The 21,723-nt window shown below is 55.3% G+C and overlaps 1 protein-coding gene across 3 annotated transcripts; it reads right to left on the bottom strand.

Moving 5' to 3' along the window:
* Positions 1–459: 459 nt before the first annotated feature.
* ABCG4 (ATP binding cassette subfamily G member 4) lies at positions 460–13,938 on the bottom strand. Of its 3 annotated transcripts, none has more exons than XM_073904027.1 (15): positions 13,870–13,938; positions 12,847–13,096; positions 8,606–8,723; positions 8,357–8,489; positions 8,173–8,223; positions 7,805–7,950; positions 6,513–6,636; positions 6,272–6,386; positions 5,949–6,091; positions 4,450–4,548; positions 4,059–4,227; positions 3,860–3,960; positions 2,618–2,776; positions 2,330–2,448; positions 460–2,206 (listed from the first exon to the last, which is right to left on the bottom strand). In XM_073904027.1, the coding sequence occupies exons 2-15, from the start codon at positions 13,082–13,084 to the stop codon at positions 1,981–1,983; spliced, it is 1,941 nt and encodes a 646-aa protein (XP_073760128.1). In that variant the 5' UTR covers positions 13,085–13,096; positions 13,870–13,938; the 3' UTR covers positions 460–1,980. The 3 variants fall into 3 exon arrangements, with proteins under 3 accessions (XP_073760128.1, XP_025749659.1, XP_073760129.1); XM_025893874.2 differs by having other exon boundaries at positions 13,786–13,900; XM_073904028.1 differs by lacking the exon at positions 13,870–13,938 and adding an exon at positions 13,422–13,514.
* Positions 13,939–21,723: the final 7,785 nt, after the last annotated feature.

The following is a 21,723-nucleotide window of genomic DNA, read 5'->3' as shown; positions in this document are numbered from 1 at the left end:
GGCTAGTATCCAAGATCTATCAAGAACTTATCAAACTCAACACCCAACGAAAAAATAATCCAATCAAGAAATGGGCAGAAGACATGAACAGACATTTCTGCAAAGAAGACATCCAAATGGCCAACAGACACATGATAGAGCGCTCAACATTACTCGGCATCAGGGAAATACAAATCAAAGACGCAATGAGATACCGCCTCACACCCGTCAGAATGGCTAAAATGAACAAGTCAGGAAACGACAGATGTCGGCGAGGATGCAGAGAAAGGGGAACCCTCCTACACTGTTGGTGGGAATGCAAGCTGGTGCAACCACTCTGGAAAACAGTATGGAGGTTCCTCCCTGCCACAAACGCTCTAAAGCTCACAGGTTTCTCTCAAGTGCTCTGAAGACCCATCACAGACCACGGAACCAGGAGCCACAGCCAGACACATTCACTCACTGCATACTGTATAAATATAGGTTTTATTAATAACGGGTGAAGTCCCACAAATACAACTGGCATCTCTGGACAATGGCGAGAATCCGTGGCAGGGTAAGAGAAGGAAGAGTGGTGTGTGCACAGGAATAAGCAGGGGGGAGAGCCCTGGGGGAAGGGGAAATCGGAAGTGGCGTGAGCCTGGACCTACCACAAAAGCCAGACAAGCTCTGTGTCTGTCGCTCTGGTGCCCAGAGGTATCGGCAGATGGGAAGGTGGGAAGGGTGTGGACAGACCCAGACAGGAGTTTGAATGAGCAGCAAGCGGCTGGGGAAGGGGCAGGGGAGTGAGAATGCCAACTTGACGCACAAAAGAGGGGCCCCAGGGTTGGCAGTGGCCAAGGCCAACTTAAGCCCATGCTTGTGCTCCTGTTGGCTCCTGAGCTCTGGGGAGCTAGTGCCCTGTGCCACCCCTGGCTTGGAGGGGAAAGAAGACTCGGGGGGTCGACACCTGCAGATCCCGGGTCCCGGGACACCCTGGGCAGCGCTAGCCTCATCCGTGCAGTCAAAGTGGCATCCCCAGAGGAGGTGGGCACTACCCTTCCCACGGCACCTACCACGCCACCATCACTCCTCCTCGGAGCCGCGGGGGACAGCGTGTGTGTGCCGGGCTGAGGTTGCCTGTTCACATGGATGTGCCTGTAACTCTGGGGAGGGGAGGGAGTGTTGCAGGACTGGGCAGGAGAAGCAAGAAAGGAGGCTTGGTCTTCTCCTACTCACGCCCCAGAATAAAGTGCATTCTCCAGTTCCAGTGGCAGGTGGGAGAGAGACACAGACATTATTGCAGAGGTGCCACCAGACCCTCCCCCCACCAAAGGGGACAGGGAAGGAGCCGGGGAAGGGGATGGGGCATCCCAGGGCCCCAGGCCTCTCCAATCCCCAGGATTGGGAGGGATGACCCAGACAGAAAACCCAGCTTCTGTTCCAGCAGATTGTCCAAATCAGCCAGGTCTGGGGGTGGGGAGAAGGTGAGGAGGAGGAAGAGACTTCCAGAGCCTTCCCTGCTCCGTTCCATTGTCCAAATGGGACTTCCAGGGAACCCCACCAGGGCCCAGCCCTGGAACCTGAACCTTAGAACAGCCCAGTTTACAAACACTTGTGTGGTGGGGACCCCCAGAGGGGGCCACTTTGGTCAGTTGTAAATGGGGGCCTGGAGAACCTGGGGCTCCCAGGCAGACAACAGAGGAGGGTGCTGAGGGCAGGAAGGAGGGTGGCAGCCTCCTAGTGGTCTTTGCATGCAGATGTTGGAGAGAGTAGGGAGGAAGCTACAAACTGCAATCAACTGGGGAAGACTCCTGGGCATGGCGGGGAGGGCTGGAGCCCCTGTGGCCACAGCCACGGCCACGGCTGGGAGCGCAGTCCGGCAGCCAACCTGTGGAGGAGCTGAGAGAGGGGTGGCGGCACCAGCAACCAGTGCCAAAGTCTACAAGGTTAAAACAGTCCCAGAGGGCTGGGGCTGGGGGCTTCCGCTGCGGGGGCTGGGGCGCAGGCCAGGGCACAGCTCTATCTCTCCGACTTCACTCGGTAACGGAGTACAAGGTATGCCAGCAGCCGCAAGGCCAGGAAGAAGATGCCCAAGACAAGGAAGTCCAGGTAGAGCTTGGCATCCTCCACATCCAGCGCTCGGAGGATACTCTGCGGATTCTGGAAAGGGCAGTGTTCCTCCAAGCAGGTCAGATCTCCTCGATCCATGCCATAGATGGTCAGAATCACACCCTCAAAGCCATACCTGTGCACACGGGGACATGAGAGCGGGATACAGAGCATAGGGTCACTGTTCCCTGGGCAAACTGCCAGGGCCCAGCGGCAACTCTCTCCTCCTTGGGGCCTGCGCTCCTGCAGCGCCACTGACCTGACATAGGAGAGGTAGGAGCTCCATTGCAGGTAAGTGGGGATGGTCTTGAAGCTGACAAAGAAACCGGAGAACAAGAGCACAGGGATGGCGGTAACTGGGCCCACGAAGGTGGCCACCTGGAGGGGAGGGGAGGGGACCGGACCATCACAAGAGTGACCGGGATGGACCCGGGACCCGGGTGGCCAGCGGTTTCCCACAGATCTGTTCCACTCCTGATGTCAGCTCCTGCTTCCTCCCACCAGACCCCCTCCCCTCTCCGGATCCCCAGGGGGCCAGCCCTCCCACCTGGAGGGAATTGGAGGCAGCTCCAATCAGCAGCCCCAAAGACTGGGCCACCAAGGCCGTGGCAGTGGCCAGGGCGGAGAAGAGCAGGAAGCGGCTGGTTTCGGCTGGCTGGCCTGTCATCCAGTACATGATGCTGCAGTACACCACCGGGCACACCACCTGGGGAGCGGGCACAGGCCTGAGCAGGGGGCACCGGCCGGGACCACGGCGGCCAAGACCCTCCACGCCACCTGGGCAGGAGCCCCTAGAACAGCTCTTCCTAGAGCGTCCGTGCTGAGTCCTGCCACCCCCACGCTCGGTGTGTGCTGTCCCCCCAGGCGGACACATGTCCCCTTGCTTCCTCCAGTGTTGTCATTCCCATTGGGCCCCTTCCGACCAGTTCAGGCATGGTGACGTCTCCATATCTGGGCTCCTAAACCGGACCGGCTTAGTCTCTATATTGTTGATTAATTCACTCTACGTGTGAACACGTGTCATCCCCCTCTGAGCTATCAAGTCCTGGGGGCCGGCGTCCAAGCCTAGCGTGAACAGTCGTGTCGGCTGTTCCCTGTACCAGCTGCCCACTCAAGAGGCCACCAGGTGCCGAGATCCAACTGTGCTCCTCTGCACCGTGTGTGGTGCAGCATCCGCCCTGAGGAAGAGGCAGGTTTTTCTCATTTGCACACCAGCTGCCCTACAGATTACTGGTGGCCCCGGAACTTGGAACGGGGGGCAGGGGGCGGTTAGTGCAATAAAACCAACCCAAACCGGCTAACACTTACTGGGCACTTTGGCACGTGCCAAGCACCAGCCTAAGTCCTTTATGTGTATTAACTGACTTCTCACAAACCATCCCGAGCCGGATACTTCCATCGTCCCACTTGATAGATGGGGACGTGGAAGCAGCGAGAGACAGGCGGCCTGCCCGTGTCTCGGCGCTAACAAGCAGCAGCGAGGCTTCAGTGCCCGCGCTAGCTACCCTCCACTGCGGCGGCTAAGATTCCCGGAGTCATTCGTAAATGTTTTCATCACTGTCCGTCATCGGTCGTTCCCACAAGAACATCGGTGCCACGAGATCAGGATCACATCTGTCCTACCCCTTGCCGGATCCCCGTGCCCGGCCCAGAGCCTGGTGCACGGTAGGTACTCCGCACCGATTTGCCAAGTGAGGAGAAGGAAAAGAGCGGACGGCAGGTGACGGGGTGGAAGGGGGCTAGCAAGCAAGAATGGGAGAAGCCAGACAGGAGGGAGGAAGGGGTTTACCTGAAAGGGCACATCGGCCATGGTCTTGGCCAGGTAGTATGCTTTGAGGCTATACCAGTAGTTGAGATGCTCTCTCATGAAGACCGCCATCTCTAAGGGGACTGAGGACACACGCGGGTGAGGCACAGCTGTCTGACCCCCTCGCCCCGACCGTGCGCCCCGCTACCCCCCCAACCCCGCCCAGGGCGGCACCGCTCACAGGTGAGCACGGTTGGCATAAGGGCGGCAAACATGAGGAACAGCATGGAGAAGAAGAGGCAGCCGGTGTTGTTGAAGACCTTGCTGGCATCGTTCCCGATGTGCAGGTAAAGGAGACCAATGAGCACGCCGATGACCACGTGGGACACAAACCGCAGGTGGGTCAGGACCTGAGTGAGGAGAGGGGAAGGGCCACAGGGCCAGGGATGGGCAGGCCACACTGGGGTAGGAACTCAGAGCTGCCCTCAAGGACACATAGACCCATGGGTGCCTTGGGAGACTGCTGGCTGGCGGCGGGGGGGGGGGGGCATTCCCGTCCCAGCTGCAGAGATCCTATGCCCCCCAAGAGCCAGGCCTGTACCAGCCTCCTCTCCCCCAACTTGATGCCTCACCGTGTCCCTGAGGATGGATAAGAAGGTCCTCTTGAAGAGGATGCAGAACTGTGTGAGGGTGCTGGTGGCAAAGGTGTGGCTTTCAATGGGATCCACTTCCTGGGGAGAGGACACTGGGTCAGGCGAGCCTACCCCACCCACCCACTGCACACCCAGCTCAGTGATGGGAAAAGCTTCCAGCCCTTCCCGAGGGCAGGGGTCCTCCAGGCCCTTCCATACTGATGGGAAACTCTCCACCACTGAGGTGTGTGCCTGGAAGCTGGCCTCAGAGTCATGCATCGGAGCGAGATCCGGAGCGAGACACAAGGAGCAAGTAAAAACTTGAGAGGGGGGAAAGGGCAAGGAAGTCGAGGGCACTCTGGGGGCTGAGTAGACCAGTTACTCCTCTTCTCATCTTTACTCCATCAGGAAACATTTACCCGAAGGGCCCAGTACCTTTGTACCACCGGTGCCCACAATCGTATTAAACAAGGATCATGAGGGCGGCAGCAAACGCAACTAGTAGCCCTCCTGGATTTTGGAAGCTGGCATCCAGCTTGTCAGTTCAGATGAAGGAATGAACACTAGAGGTCACAACGCTCCCAGGCACGGCTCGGCCAACCAAGGGACCTGTAAGAATGCAACCCCTCTAGCTTACAAGTGGGCTCATCAGCACTACCCTAAAGACATAATCACCAGATGGACCCAGTGAAATCTCGAACATAAGGAATAAGGATATTTTTCAGGTTCCAAGTCTCTTGAGATGGAAAAGACCTCCAGGGACCAGAAGAAACAGCACCAGAGCACCTGCTCGTGTGACCTCAGATGTCTCCGGTCAACAACAACCACCTTCTCAAGAGATCCCTGCCCCAGATTTTGGCCTTAAAAGCCCTCACCTGTGAGCCGCTGGGGAGTTTGGGACTTCTGAGCCTTAGCTCCCCATTCTCCCGAGTGGCCTTGCACCAGCAACTGGCCTATGTTCCCTCACTGCGCAAGCCCACCGTCTGTTTGCACTGACTTGCTGCATGAGCTCTCCTTCAGCTCGGTGAGGTTTCCAAGGGTCACAGGATCTCATTTAGGGAAGAGAACCAGCACCGAAGGAACACCAGCAGTACCGGCTACAGTGCAAAGAGATTTATGTGATGAGCTAGTTAGTCCTCCCAACAACCCTGGAGCTCAGGGTCATCACCTCCGGGCTGGAGATGACAGCAAGACACATGGGCCACGAGGCAAGAGACACAGCACCAGGTTTGCTTACCAGGTGGCCCGTGCCGGCACTGAGGACAACACACTACAGATGCTTAGTAAGAATTTGCTGAACACATAAATGAACAGAGGTCGAGCAACGTGCCCAAGGTCACACAGCTGTTCATAGTAGGTCTAGTCCAAGTTCTTGAGTTCTTCCTAGTCCCTAATGGTTGTGATGCCTCTGGGGGACAGCTCCTTTGGCAGGACCATCGTCCAGGGTCCCTTCTGCCCTCCCCCACTTTTCCCCCTCTGCCCTCTCCAACCCTACTCACCTGAGGGCAAGGGGGGCAGGGGGTGGGGACCTCGTTCTTCTCAGGGCTGCTCTTCTTCTCGGCCATGACACAGAGCCCATTCTGCACAGCCCTGAACAGCATGGGGTTCAGGTCTCCATACTCTCCAGAGGCCACTTCGATGACTGGGAGACACGGACGGGAGTGTTTGGCTAAGATCCCTCCTCGGTTCCTGAGGGCAAGCCAGCCCCTCCATGGGTGTGCAGGGAAGGCAGGGGAGAGTGAGACCTCCCCAGGGAGGCCCAGGTGCATGACCTGATCCCCCGGATTTGGCCCAGCACCACAGCCCAGGCCCCCCCACTCACTGAAGTCAGCCGGGTTGTGGTAGGTGGGGCAGTGTAAGCCAAGCCCCTTCAGGTAGGGGATCAGGTTGGTGACCACGCCCTTGAAGATGCACTGCCCCTGGCTCAGGATGTAGAGCTGAGGCAGAAAGGAAGGGTGAGGAGAACACAACCGTGGACTAGGCGGACCCCACTAGCACCTCTCCTGATGCCCTTCCCTCTCCCCACCGCAGGCCAGTCCCCTGGGAGGCCCAGAGCCACTCACCTTGTCAAACATCTCAAAGAGCTTGGCGCTGGGCTGGTGGATGGTGCAGATGATTGTACGGCCCCCCTGGGCCAGGGACTTCATGAGGGACACCACTTGGAAACATGAGGCGCTGTCCAGCCCACTGTCCAGAGAAAGGCCACGGGGGTGGGGTGGGGTGAGGTGGGCAGAGCCAAGAGAAGGGAGTGCTTGGGGTGGGGCAGCTGCTAAGACAGGGATGGAGCTGGCCTCCCCAGAAGGGAGTCCCTTTGGCCACCCCGATAGCCTGTCCTTACTAGATGATGCAGGCCTTTGGAGGGACCAAGAAGCCCAGAGCGCCATTCAGTTTAACAAGCAAATATGGAGCGAGCACCTGCTGAATGGCCGGCGCTGGGATTACCATGACAGATGACTAAGACATGGGCTCTGGTCTGGAGGGAGGGAGAGAGAGAAGCGCACAGATCACTGGAGGTGATGTAGAACATGCTGTAGAAACACAGGGTGACAACGAGGGGGAGGCTTCAGGTCTGCCGCACAGGGGTTGGAGGGTGGTCAGAGAAGTTTCCTGAGTGCGTGTGGAAGAAGGAGCGCAGCCAGCTGAAGGTGGAAGGGCAGGCGTGGCGGTGAAGGGCAGCCCGGACAGAAGACACAACATGTGCAAAGCTTAGAGGCATGAAACACTTGGCTGGCCCAGGGAATTATAAGCAATTCGGTGTTATTAGAGCATAAAATACAAGACAGCATGAAGCAAAATGTGAGACTGGAGAAGTAGGTTCAGACCGGGACCTCGCAAGTCCGCTGACTTTCTTCTGAGGGGTAATGGGAATCGCTGTGTGTTTTTCAGCGGGGGAGTGAGGATTGCCTGACTTGTGTTTTAGAGAGCTCTCCCTGGCTGCAGTTTGGAGGGAGGATTGGCTGGTAGAGACTGAAGACGAGGGGGTAGGAGTCTGTGGCAGAAATACAGGCAAGAGCTGATGAGGTCCAGAGCTTAAGCACGGGATGTGGGTGGGGCGCATCTGAGAGACAGAGAAAGGAGGTAGAATCAGCAGGATTTGGGGACTGATTGGTGGTGGGGAAGAGAAGGAGAGGGAGGCATCCGTCAAGCAGGACATAGGATTTCTGCCTGCGTGAAGGATGGGGCTGCTACGGCACCGGGATTGGCAGGAATGGATGAGAAGGAGGCCCTTATCTGGGCCCCAGGAGGTTGCTGCGCAGGGACTCTGGTCTCCAGCAGTGGAGCTGATACGGCCTCCTGCCCTGGCTCAGGGCCGAGGGGAGGGGGCATCCTGGTGGGAGAGGAGGGGGAGAACTACCTGGTGGGCTCGTCAAAGAACATGACGGGCGGGTTGTTGACCAGCTCCAGGGCGATGGCCAGGCGCTTCCTCTGCCCACCGGAGAGCAGAGCTGTCCTCGTGTGGGAGCAGGACATCAGGCCCAGTGCCGTCAGGATCTCCGTCACCTGGCCCAGCCCCCCCCCCACCCACCCCAGGTCAGCTTCAGAATCTCCGCTCCTCCCCAGCCCCCCACACCCCGATTTAAAGACGCATTCCCTTAAGTCCACTCGGCCTCCAGTGTCCCAGCTTCGGCATCCGGTCCCCCACCCCCCAACTCAGGGCTCTAGAACTCTGAAGCACAGAAAGGGCAGCTCTCCTGTTCTTGCCCCGTTCTCTTCCCCACTCACCAGCTCCTTCTTCACCTCTTGCTTCTCACTCAGCTTCAGGTTAGCAGAGACCTGAGGCCCAGAGAGTAGGCAGGTCAGATATACGTGGGAGGAGGGCCCTGCCTTGACCCCCTAGCCACCGAGGAGGATGGGGAGGGCAGATAGAAGTGGGGGCTGGGCGAGGGAGCGGCCAGCCAGCCCTCACCATCATGGCTTCCAACACGGTGAGGTGTGGCAGCAGCATGTCATCCTGCATGATGTAACAGGACATCTTGCGGAAGGTCCTCAGCTCCCTCGGCCTCCCGTTGACCAGGATCTGCCCCTTCATTCCGGACTCCCTGCAGGCCCATTGGTTGCGGATGGGGGTCAAGGCCACTTCAGAATACCTTCTGTGCTCCCCAGGGGATCCTTCTTCCCGGCTCCTGCCCCCATTTCACCCCAGCCTCGTCCTCACCTGTACCCTGCCAAGATGTTCATGAACGTGGACTTGCCGGCCCCGGAGGGGCCCATGATGCCAATCAGCTCCCGGCGGCAGAATTTACCTGACAGGCACTTGAGGAGGGTCTTATAACCTGCAGCGAGGGAGGGAGGAACTTGTGATCAGGGTTACAGTGAACAGAGGCGCCTGAAACTCTGAGGAGCCGCCCTGGCTATTAGTGAACGAGGCAGTTCCCTACTGAGGGGGGATTGATGAGACTGGAGAAACACCTTCCGAGGGGCAATGATATTCACACCCTCTCTGCCTGTTCCCCTAGAAGGGCCAGGTCCTCGCAGCAAAGTACCAGAGGTAAGCACACTCTCCTGTAGGCCATAAGAAGACCTCCACCCCTCATGGACGGGCAAGGAGAGGGGGTCAGGTTTATAGACGACCCTGCTCCCCAGCTATAAACACAGTAGTCACTCTCGCTCCCTCCAGGAAGACTTTGCCAACCGTCAGCCTGAGTGAGCTGGTTAAATGTCTTCTGTGTTCGCACAGCACTTTGCGTATGCTAGCATGTTTGTTGTTGGATGTGCCCGCCCCCCTCCCCTGTCCCCCAGCCTCTTAGTCTGTGAGCTGCCTGGGGGCAGAGCCCGTGTCCTGCTCATCTATGTGACCTCAGCGGACTGGCATGCACTAGGTGCTCACGACACGTTCTAGGAGCATGTGTTCTCAGAACTCTTGCCTCATTCTGAAAAGGCCTTCTTTGTGCTCGCTTGGCCCACGAGGCTCGTCTCTGTAGCCCCTACCACGGCTCGGTAAAAATCTCATGATTCATTCACTCCCTGGGAGGCAGCATATGCATTAAGAGCATTGATTTGGAGTCCGGTGGATCGAGGTTCAAATTCTGGCTCCACACTTACCAGCTGTGGGACCTCAGGCAAGTTGCTTAACCTCTCTGAGCTCCAGGTCCCTCATCTGTAAAATGAGGATGATAGGACCTATCTCATAGGGTTGTTATAAAGATGCAATGAGATAATAATATATGTAAAGCATATGACACAGTGCTTGGCACATAGAGTACATTTAAAAAGTGACATTTTATTATTAATTCTATTTGACAAACACTTATTGATGTCTACTACATTCCAAGCTCTGTACCAGACACTGGACAAAAAAATGAAGAAGACACATTTCCTGCATTCAAGAAAGTCATAGTCTAGGTTAAAAAGATGGAAAACATCTGTGGATCCGAGGAGAAATAAAATAAGGGTTATAACAGAAGCACAAATAATGTACAATGAGAATGCAGAAAATGGAACTGAGGAAGGTGGAGGGGCAAGGGAAAAATCAGGAATGGCTTCGTGGAAGAAGTGGCATTTGAGCAAAGTCTTGAAGGATGAGCAGCATTCAAAAATGGAGAGGAAAGTCGGAGGCTCTCCAGTCCTTGGGAGGAAGAGCTCTGCTACCTGAGAGTATATATACGACACAAGCCAGGAAGCAGAGGTCAGAGACTACACGGAGTCACCTGGGGAAACAAGGGGGCAGAGAGGAAGGAGGGAGCCCACGAGGCAAGACTTGCCTGCTCTGCTTACAGACCTGCCTCCCTGAGGCAGAAACACCAAGGCTCTACTGGAGATTTGGGGGGCTACCACTCTCCGCCACCCCACCCCACCCCCCAGAGCTCAATTCCCTTTCCCCTCTACCTCCTTAGCAGAGACAGTGAGGGGATGTGACCTTTCACCCTCCCTCCACCACACCCAGCTGTCCCTCTGGACACATCCGTTCAGAAGGAGGCTCAGCTGCTGTCCACTGTGGGGTCCCCATCGCACCAACTGCCCGGATAGTGCTTTAGAGTTTACAAACACATTACTTCCATTGCTGCTATGGCAACATGGATGAGCCACCTGGGGCCCAGGGACATCCAGCGACTCACCCAAGGTCACACAGCAAGTTCTTTCCTGGGAGAGGGGAAGCCATAGGTTCCATCCCTCGGCCTCAGGGATTATCACCATCAATCAGAAAGACGTGCGTGTGGTCGTGTACTCCCCCAAACACCCTCCAGAGCCACTCACAGGAAATGATTTCTTTTGCAGGGGAGGAAACAGGCGATGATGAACCTTCCCCTCATTTAATCCGAGCCAAGCACCAGACTGAACACTGATGCCTAATACAAATATCATCTTACACTTGCCTCTCAACAAGCATTTTCACAGATAACGTCTCGGCTGAGCTTCATAACACGCCTGTGCGGGTACAATTCTTATCGTCCCTGTTTACAGATGGAGAAAGTGAGTCCAAGAGAGGATAAGCAGATGGCCCAAGGTCATCCAGCGGACAGGTGGCTTTGAACTCCTGCTGTTCCCCAGCTGCTCATCACGGGAGGGGCCGGCCAGCCCTTCCAGAAAAACACACACCAGAGTTCTGGTCCTGCCTCTGTCAGTAACTCTCTCGCAATTTTGTCAAGTCACTTAATCTTTGAGGACCTCCGTCTCCTCATCTATAAAATCAGGACAGTAATAGCTCCTCCCAAGGCATAATAGGGTTATTGTAAATATTCAGTGAGATATTGAATAGTAATTAATGGGAAAGTGTTTTGAAAAACAAGAAACATCATATATAATTAGGGGACATGGGTGGCAAGTCCTTACCTGGGCAAGGCAGACACCACCCTCCACATCCCTCGCTCTTCCTCTCTGCCTACCTCTACTGGCTTTCTGTCCTCCAGACAAAGGGAGAGGGACTCCAGTGAAAAGACAAGTCAAAGAGAGGAGGACAGAAGGCAAAGAAAGGGGCAAAGGACAGAAGAGACAGCAAAATGGACAGTAGAGAGCGGGGGGCTGGCAAGGTCAAAGGAGGAAGCACCTGGTCAGGGGTGCCAGTCTGGCTGGTGGGTTGAAGCAACCGGTCCATCTAGCTACATTTCTTTCTTCTCTTCATGTCTCCTTAAAACTGAGGAAAAACAGGGGTGCCTGGGTGGCTCAGTCCGTTAAGTGGCTGCCTTCGGCTCAGGTCATGATCCCAGGGTCCTGGGATCGAGCCCCACATCGGGCTCCCTGCTCAGCGGAGAGCCTGCTTCTCCCTCTCCCTCTGCCTGCCTCTCTGCCTACTTGTGCGCGCTCTCTCTCTCTCTCTCTCTCTGTGTGTGTGTCAAATAAATAAATAAAATCTTAAAAAAAAAAAAACTGAGGAAAAACAGGACGATAGGAATAACGGCCACCTCCTCATTTGCCCAGAGCTGATCTCAGGGCCCAGAGGCTGCTCGGGGACAGGGCACCCAGCAGGGGACCCAGAGGCCTCAGTTTCCATTGGCTCAGGCCCCGGGACCTTTTGGTCACTCTTGAGAGCAAGGGTGGGGAATGAAGAGACCCCTCGTGCTCAGCCCTGCTCGGAAGCACCCCAAACTTACTTCTTGAATCTCAGAGAACAATGTCCCAGCTCCACCCCTGACCCACACCCAGCTCTGGGAAAAAACAAAAAACAAAACAAAACAACAAACCCTCAGCCTCTCTCTCCCCAGCTCAAGCTGCCCAGGGCAGGCGGGGCAAGGACTCCAGGGGCTGCTCAGAGCCCCAGACCTGACCCACCTGTGCAGATGAGCGAAAAGACGAGGAGATGTGAATGCCAGACCAGGGAATTAAGAAGGAAAGAACAATACACAGAGAACTGGCAAACCTGACTTCTGGTCCCAGCTCTGCCACTTATTAGCTGTGTGGCACTGGTCACAGGGAAGTGACTCAACTCAACTTCCCTGGACCTCAGTGGCCTTATTAGTAACATGGGGATGTCACCTATCCTGCTAAACCTTCACCCTCCCTGCCTCAGGGGACTTCAGCAAGAATGAAGTAACATTACAGGAATGAGAAAATCTTTTAAAATCAGCAGTGTTCTGTAGGTACAAGGATGTTGCTAACCACTGAGGAGGGCTGCCACACAGCCCAGAACTTTCTCATACCAGGCCTCAAAGGCAGGAATTCTGCCTAAAATAAAGGCAAACTCCTCCAGGACTACCTAAGGACCAGAGGTTCTAGTGTCATCTTCGAGGAGGAAAGCTTCAATAGCCAGTTGAACTTAAGTGTCCCACCAGGCTCACAGGTGCGTGGGGAGCACAGACCTGGCATGTCAGCTGTGTGCATAGTCGGTGGTGGGTTGAGATTTCAGTGCTCCCACAGAGCCCCCTGGGGCGGAACTTGGTGAACAGGGGATACCCAGACCTCCTGCTCTCTAAGAGGCAACTCCTGGGGGCTCCACAGCTCCCCAACAGGCTGCTCCCTTACCCCGTTTGCGCCAGCAGGGCCCCTCCCGCACGGAATAGGACAGCTCCACGAACTCGATGTCCACCGCTGAGCGCTTGGGTAGGTGGGAGAAGCGTTGGGCTTCGGTGATGTGGTTCTCCACCTTCTTCAGGTGCGTGGTCAGCATCGGGGGCTCCGCCCCGTCCTCCAGCGCCACGGCCATGGCCACGGCCCCGGGTCCTAGTCCACAGCCCACGGCCTCCAGCGCCTTCTCCGCCATCGCGCCACCGGCCTGCAGGAAAAGGGCCTGCTCAGTTTGGGGCAGACCCCCAAGCCCTGGCTCACAGCTCCCTCCCTTGCTTTCTGATGCTCCCCCACCCCCACTCCCCGCCTCCTTCTCAGGGCAGATCGGCTACTGGGAGCACCCCACTTGCCACCGCCAGAGCATCTGCCCTCTCCTGCCCCCCCCCCCCCCCTCCGCGTAGCTACCCTCGGTCTCGACCTCTCCTCGGTCCAGGCAGCCCCAGCTCCAGCCTGGCCCCAGCCTGGCCCCAGCCCGGCCCCTGGAAGCCCTCACCCGCTCCCCCCCCTCCCCGCGGCGGCTCTAATCTCCTTACCCTGCAGGCCAGCAGCCCCTGGGGACTGGAGAGTTGGGGGGGGCGGGGAGGAGGGCAGGGGCGGCCGGCCGCGGCTGCCCGCTAGGAGGTCAGCGTAGCCGGCTGCTCGCAGGGCGGACCGGGGGGCAGGCGGAGGAAGAGGAGGCTCTGGGCCTCCCGCTGCAACCCCCTCCCCATCCCCGGGCGCGTCCCCTGGCCGGCCCCTCCCGCCGGCGCCCCTGCGCCCGCGCGTCCAGGACTCTCCCCAAAGGCGGGCGCACCACCGGGACTCAAGACCACCGCTCCCCCACCCCGCCGCCGCCAACTAGCCCCCCCCCCCCGTGGCGGGCTCCCCCCCTTCCCTATCTCCTGCATGCCTAGTCACCTTGACTCGCCCCCGGGCGGGTGCGGACCGAGAAGCTTAGTGCTGCCGCGCGGGCCGGGGATGGAGACTCCGGGCCCTCCTTACCTGCCTCCGGCTGCGGCACCCGCGGCCCGGCTCCCGGTCCCGGCGGCGCGGGCCGGGGCGGGGCCGGGGCGGGGCAGGCGACCGGGGTGGGCCCGGGCCGCAGGTCCGCGGAGAGATGACAACGATGGGGAGGGGCGATGGGGGCGCGCCCCGACTCGGCTGCGCACAGCCGGGTCCCAGAGCCCCGTGCCGGGCGCTGTGTCCTCCCGAGCCCGCCGGGCGACTGCGCTCTCCTCCCAGCTCCTGCTCGCGGGTCCCGCTGTTCTTAAAGGGCCCGCGCCGCCCCGCAGCCGGCGGGGGGCGAGCACAGCGAAAGGGACAGCAGTGCGGGCGACGCGGGGCCAGAGCGGGCGCAGGCGTGGACCCAGGACTGGGGGGTTGGCGGCGAAGGGCCGACTTGAAGACCGTGAGGACAGGAGAGCTGAAGTCGCTCAGAGGGGACAGGTCCCTGGATTACAGACTAGACGGTGGTGGTGAGCGTATAGGGGGTGGGGGTGGGCATTGGGGTGCAGATGCCATCCCCCTCAAGGGATTGTGAAGCTATCAGACTGTCTGCACCACTCCCCCATCAGTTTCCCTCAGTTCTTGGCCTTTGAGCTCAGGCTTCCTCCAGGGATTTCCCAAACTAGATAAAAAGGCTTTGAAAGCTGGAGTCTTGGGAGAGCCTCCTCCCCTTTCCCCACCCCATTCCCCACCTTCCCTAACTAGTTAAGAAGGGAAGGCGGGTGGACGCTTTGGGAGAGCTTGCAAGTAGCTCCGAGGTGATGGCCGTACTTAGAACTCAGCCTGCTCCGACTACGGTCCTTACTCTCCCAGGCAAATTCAGACCCCTAAGACAGGCACACGCCTGATGCTGGAGGCACAGACGTGCCAGGGCCTGCACGGGGCTCACAGACTCTGCCTTGGGCATCTTCTAGGACACATGTCATTCTCTCCCTCGGCCCACAAGTCTTCAAACGCAGGTCCCCAGGACCCTCTGGGGCTTTCCCCTGCTTTGCTCCTTTCTCATGCTCCTCTCGCCCCCCCCCCCCCCCGCCCCGCCGGCCCCGGCCCCGGCCCCAGTCTTCTAGGGGTAAGTAGGTTAGCCAGTTGAGACACGTGGCCTGAGCTTTTAAGTTCCCACCTGTCACAGAGCAAAGACAGATGGGAGGGGAGGCTGCTGGTGCGGCTGCCACCTCCTTACTGCAGCAGTTGAGAGGTTACTAGCAGTCAAACCTCTCCCTTGCTCATCAGCCCCTCCTCCAGCCTCTCCACCGCCTGGAGGCTGGCGGCCCCTGCAGGACATCTCCAGGCTCCGCCCTGCAACCGGAAGGTTTAGTGGATTTAGGATCCAGCCCTCCCTACCTTCCCCTCATCCCATGCCTACACCACCACCATTCCTCAGGACCAAAGTTCTCACTCTCCAAGATGGGCCCTCTGTTCTCCAAGTTAAGCTCCAATGCTCCCATAGAGACCCCTCCTCCCCAACGGTTGCATTTACTGAGCAATCATTATGGATCTGGCATTGCCTGATTTAATTCTCACCATGCCCTCATGAGGCAAGCATTACAACCTCTCTTTAGAAATAAAGAAACAGAGGCATAAGGAACTTGGTTAAGCAATGTGCCCAAGAGTACACGTCTAGTCTGCAGCAGAGCAGGGCTTGAACCCTGAAGTCTTTGCTTTTACCCATCCTGCTCTGGGGGCTCTCAGAGCCCTATTTCCAAATGGACTATCTCTTTCCATTTACTGGACAGGGCCTTCCATTCCTCCAAGATAACCACCACATCTTAATGACACTCCTCGCCTTTCCCTGGCATTCAACTTGCCAAGTCTCGGGAAATTTTCCTCCCCTTTCTTAGGAACACCGTGTCCCCTTTTCCTCCGGACAGGCTTCCCCAGCTGCAGAGTCCAACATTTCCAAGTCTTTGATTGGCTTTCCACACCGTGGGATTCACACCCTATGCCCCAGAGCAGTGGTCCTCAGTCTTGGCTGTGATGAGCGTCACTTGGGGGTGTTTTAAAAGACGCCTAGATAATATTCCAAACCAGTTAATCCTGATATCTAAGGTGGGACTCAGGTGTTAGTGTTTTTAAAAGCTCCCCAGCTGATCCCACTGGGTAGGAAGTCAAGATCCACTACCCTACTTGAACCTTCCATTCCCTAGGGTGGAACACCTGCCATGTACCCATGAAAGTCCTCATTCTCCTTTAGAATAGGCCTTCCCATTCTCTAAGACACCCCCTCCCCATTTTGTGAGAACACCTTCCATGTTCCGAATCTGGAGTCGGAGATCTGCATTCTGACCTTGATGCTTTTACTCATTCTGTGCTCTTAAGCAAATTTCTCCACCTCTCTGAGCCTCATCCATGAAAGAGACATGATAAAAATCTTGCAGATCGGCCTTGAAAAGTTCTTAGGAGGTTCAAGGGTCCAAGAGCTTAGTGCTTATTCTCAAGAATAGATCATACATCCGTACTCTCCAGGCCAGACTTACGATGCTTCATTGTATCTCCTCTGGAAGCATCTCCCACTTCCTTGGCAAAGAAGGGGAAACTACATTTATTGAATGCCTACCATGTGCTAGGTATCTGACATAGAGATATGATCTCTGAGAAAAGAGCTAGGCCTGTATCTTTTTCCCCTGAATTCCTAGAACTTGGACCCAGAAAATACACTCAATAACTCAAAAGCTACCCGCTGACTGGATGGTCTAACCAGTCCTTATGACAACTCTGTAAGGACAATATTAGCCTCCCATGTTTCAGGTAAGGAAACTGATGCTCAGAAATGCTAGGTACAGGGACGCCTGGGTGGCTCAGTCGGTTAATCGCCTGCCTTCAGCCCAGGTCATGATCCCAGGGTCCTGGGATCAAGTCCCACATCGGGCTCCTTGCTCAGCAGGGAGGCTGCTTCTCCCTCTCTCTCCCTCTGCTTGTGCTGTCTCTGTCAAATAAATAAAATCTTAAAAAAAAAAAGAAAGAAATGTTAAGTACAAGTATGAGTTCACACAGCTAATGTAATGACTCCAGAGAACCAAATCCAAGACTTAGTGATTCAAAACCATGACATTATCTACTATGTCAACCTTCCTCATTCTCTAATATTTCCCCTTCCCCTTTTCTAAAGCAGATCCATCTCTACTGCTATGAACAGACCTCTTCTCGTTCTCGGGTATAAAACGTTTCCAACCTTCTAGAGGTCCACTACGACAGACCCTCCCCATTCCCGGAGATACTCCCACCACATATCCCCCAGGTTGGACCTTTGATTCCCTAGAACACACACACCTCTAATTCCTAGAAGAGATCCCATAACTCAAGAGTGGTGGTTCTCAAACTTTAGCACAAGTCAGAATCATCTGGAGGGCTTGTTGAAACAAATTGTTAGCTCGACTCTCAGAGTTTCTGATTCAGTATCTGGGGTGGGGTCAGAGAATTTGCATCTCTAATAAGTCCCTAGGTGATGCTGATGCTGTTAGTCTGGGGACCACACTTTGAGAACCATTGCTCAAGAGAACCTTCATCCCTCAGTCTAGACCTCACCATCCCCAGTACCACCCCCCATATCTCCTACCATGGACTTTCTTTCCTTCAGATGGACCCTCCCTCTTTTCCCCAAATAGTCCTCCTCAATTCCCTGAGATTGATCTTTTCCTTTCTCTAGGACCTCCTCGATTCCCACCCCAGCACACTGCCCCCCCAAAACAGAGACTCCACCCTGGGCAGGCTCCCTAGACCCAGACAGGTAAGGGTTGATGATAATTGGCTTCCAAGGAGCAAGGCAGAAGCAGAAAATTCCTGTCTCAGCTTAAGTGCCAGGAGTTAATCTAGCAGACAGGCTGCTCTGGGCAGGGATTTATGGGAGAAGCAGTCGGTAAGGAGGTTTGTGGACCTATGGGAAAAGGAAGGCAGCGGTGTCCTGTGGGAGCTGGGAAGGAACTGGACTGGGCTGGAACCACCTCAGTTCTGCTTCCAACACCCCAGACCCCTCATCCACGGTGCCTCCCTTGCCCACAGCGCCAGTCTCTCATCTTTGGAAAGAATGATTTTAAAGTGTATTTGTCAACAGACCCTCTGCTGGCCACTGGGGGAAACACAGCCCAGGACTGGGAACGATGGGTCCGTAAGGAGGGAGACTACTGGAGCGCCCCCCCCCCCGCCCCAGCCCAAGTCCGGGCAGTGAAGGGGTACCTACTAGGCGGGGCCCCTGCTGTTGCTTTCTAAAAGATCTTTATTATTTTAAAATTATAAAAATACAACATATATAACAAAACCAAGCAACATTGAAGTGCGTTTTTAAAATGTAATATGTACCTCTCTATGTAGTGCCATTTCCTTCTGCTCTGAAGAAAATGAGGGGAACTGCAAAGCTGCAAAATGCCAAGGTTCTCTACCCAAGAGTCTCTGTCTCTTTTTCCTTCAGATCCCTCACACTTACCCCCTCCCAGTCTCAGCTGGGCGTCTTCCTTCCTCTAGAACTTGAACTGCCCCCACGCCCCTTGGCTGTGTCCTTTGCGTGGAACCAGCCTCAGAGCAGGTGTGTGCCCAGTGTTTCTCTGGGGCCCGTTCCCCTCGTGCGAGCTGGCCCACTCCACTGCGGCGGGGGCAGAAAGGCCTCTGCGGGTAGATGTTTCCCTTAGACTCTTCCACAACAGTGACTTGTCTTCATGCCGCAGCCGACTTCTTTTTGACATACTATGGACTCTGAATAGCTCTATTTAAAATGTCCCCTTTCTGGGACTCCTGGGTGGCTCAGTCAGTCAGGTGACACACTCTTGATTTCAGCTCAGGTCATGATCTCAGGGTCGTGGGATTAAGCCCGGTGTTGGGTTCCAGGCGGAGCGAGGAGCCTGCTTGGGATTCTCCCTCTTCCTCTCCCTCAAAAAAATGTCCTCTTTCTGACCACAAGCTTTCCCTTCTGCTTTTTTTTTTTTTAAGATTTTATTTATTTGAGAGAGAGAGAATGAGAGAGAGAGAGCACAAGCAGGGGGAGCGGCAGGCAGAGGGAGACGCAGACTCCCCGCCGAGCAGGGAGCCCGATGCGGGACTCCATCCCAGGACTCCAGGATCATGACCTGAGCCGAAGGCAGTAGCTCAACCAACTGAGCCACCCAGGCACCCCATCCCTTCAGCTTTCTAATCTTCAAAAGCCTTATTGGAATTCCAGTGCTTTGTTTTTGGGGGGGGCTTTTTTGTTTTGTTTTTAAGTAAGCGCTGTGTCTACCGTGGGGCTTGAACTCATGACCCCAGCTCCAACTGAGCCAGCCAGACGCCCTGGAACCTCCAGTGCTTTGATTCTAACCACCACCTTCCAGTCTCCCAGGGCCTCCCTGTCCAGTCTTCTCTAGCTGCTTTAATTACCCTGCTCCTTGCCCGATGCAATCCACGTCCTGGCTGGGGGTCAACCCCGAGGTCTGTCTTCTGTGTTTGCTCCGGGGGCGCCAGTGTCTGCCACAAAAAATTGTCTGGTTGTAGTGAAGTTGCCGCTGTCTGATCTTGGTCTTCACCCTCAGCTGTGTCATCAGGTGATCTATCCCACTCCTATATCTATTAATGGCAATTCTAAAATGTGACAATTCTTATAAATCTCAAAACCGTAATTCCTACTTTCTCAAGGAAATAGAGACAACCGGACGTGAAGGCCCTCTCACCCCTCCCATCCATCCCTCCTTCCCTCTACTCAAAAGGAAGGGGTGTCTTCCATTCCTTTCCCCAGTGCCATCTACTTGTCCTCTATACTCCTTGCCCACTCAAGACTTTCAAGCTATTTAGCATAGAATGAAAAGTTTTCCCCACCAACCTTCCCTCTCAGCCTCAGCTCCTGCTGTTGAACGTGAAATGGGTATGCTCCTTATTCCCAAAGTGCACTGTGGGATTCCTGGTCTTCAGCAAAACTCATTCATCTACCATTCACTAGGTCATAATCTTACAGAAGTGACCTGATTGCCCATGACCATTCCTCCCCCTCCTCATCTCGGGGAATCATTTCTCTTCTATACGCACTCAGGTCTTCTGTACTCTTGACTCAGAGGGTGGACTTGCCCCAGTTAAGAGAAAAGCAGCCTTAGCTTCCACCCTCCCGGGCCACCTGCCTTCTCTCCTGACCTACCCCACCCCCACCCCCAGCCCCACTCCTTAAGAGTAAGAGAGGTTGTCACCTTAATCTTCAGGCGCCATGTCTGACTCATGGGCTGACTCTGGATGAAACCCTAAGGCGATCAAATTAGTATTGTCACCCTCCTCCCTCCAAAGTTCTGCTCTCACCCACCCCCGTCCCTGATTACCCTTCCACAGGCTTCTGGCTGCTTTGACCCAATAAGCCCTGCTGTTGGGTCCAGTGCTTTCCAGGCCAGGCCTGCTGAGCCCAGAATCCCCTCCTCCTGGAGAACTGGACTCACACGGTAGCAGGCCAGAATCTCTTCTGCTGTCCCCATGATCCAGAGCATGGTGTGGGCATGGCTAAGACTAGTAGGGGAGAGGGCGTCGGCTTGATCCTTAAGGCACTGCTCGGTGGAGGAAAGGACAGCATAGGCAATGCTGGGTTACACGAGGGGCAGCCCGAGCCACTGCTTAGAACACACGCAAAACAACGGCACCAAAAAAAAGGGGGGCGGGAGAAAAACATTGAGACCAGAATTTGATCATTAATATATATACAGCTGACCCTTGAACAACACGAGTTTGAACTGTGTGGGTCCAACTATAAGTGGATTTTTTTTTCAATAAATACAGAACTGTAAATATATTTTTCCTTATGATTTTTTTTAAGATTTTATTTATTTATTTGAGAGAGAGAGAACGAGAGATAGAGAGCATGAGAGGGAAGAGGGTCAGAGGGAGAAGCAGACTCCCTGCTGAGCAGGGAGCCCGATGTGGGACTCGATCCCGGGACTCCAGGATCATGACCTGAGCCGAAGGCAGTCGCTTAACCAACTGAGCCACTCAGGCGTCCCAAAACATTTTTTTTTGCTAGCTTATTTTATTGTAGAAATATACAGTATATAATACATATGACATACAAAACATGTGTTAATCAACCGCTTCTGTTCTCGGTGAGGCTTCCGGTCATCTGGTCTTGGTTAGGAGAAAGTTCTCTAGTGACTTGCTTTTGGGGTCTGTCTTTGGCCCTGTTCTATTCAACTTTTTAACCCACCTCTTGGGGATGGGTGTCAATCAAGTCTAACAAGAAAAACTTAGTAAGGACAAATATGAGGACCTGCTGTTAAGTCCAAGGTAACAGTTTCGTATGTCTGAAGTGAAGGGATGTGGTTTGGGCAATAACAAAATATGTAAAGACAGGGGTTCTAGAGGGCAGTGGCTTCACAATAAATTGAGAGCAGGGTGTAACCACCAAAACACACGCCCAGAGGAGGCTGGGGGGAGAGGACCCCAAATTACATGACACAAGGAGTTACAGAAGAAACTGAAGGTCCTTAGCTCAAAGAAGCCCCAGTTGTCTTCAACTAGCGGAAGGCGTGCTGGGGGAAGCGGATTACACTTGTTTAGTGGAGGACAGGGTGTGGGCAGCGAAATCAGTACAGGATCCTGGAGAAGGGAGACTAGAAACCCAGTAGCTTTGCCAGTGCTGATTTTTCATCCACGTTTCCGCTCTCCTCCACACTGCCATTCCTTGAAGGTGCTCCTCGTAGAGGCAATGGGAACATCCACACAGACATATAGCCTTAAAGCCCTCTTTATTTCCTGCCTGAATTCTTGCAGCAGCCCCCTAACTTCTCTGCTTGCCGTCTCTCACTCTTCCAAATATATACCCCCCATCGCTAGCAGAATCACCATCCAAAAACCTGACATGGTCCTGGGCGGCCCGGCCTGCCTTCCTGGTGTCGTCTCTCCCCACAGCCCTCTGTGCTGCAG

This window comes from Callorhinus ursinus, unplaced genomic scaffold (assembly GCF_003265705.2).
Source record: "Callorhinus ursinus isolate GAN/ISIS: 27379988/994484 unplaced genomic scaffold, GSC_fseal_2.0 scaffold19, whole genome shotgun sequence".
NCBI lineage: Eukaryota > Metazoa > Chordata > Mammalia > Carnivora > Otariidae > Callorhinus > Callorhinus ursinus.
Note: the sequence above shows the minus strand (reverse complement) of the source record. Positions and strands in the feature narration are given on the sequence as shown.

What these genes read in the sequence shown, in the direction of transcription:
- ABCG4 (XM_073904027.1), bottom strand. Translation starts at nt 13,084, where the DNA reads ATGGCGGAGAAGGCGCTGGAGGCCGTGGGCTGTGGACTAGGACCCGGG. An exon ending in AACATCTTGGCAGGGTACAG is followed by an intron (nt 8,490 to 8,605) that starts GTGAGGACGAGG and finishes ATGGGCCTGCAG; the next exon opens with GGAGTCCGGAATGAAGGGGC. An exon ending in TGGCCGATGTGCCCTTTCAG is followed by an intron (nt 2,777 to 3,859) that starts GTAAACCCCTTC and finishes CCCGCTCCCCAG; the next exon opens with GTGGTGTGCCCGGTGGTGTA.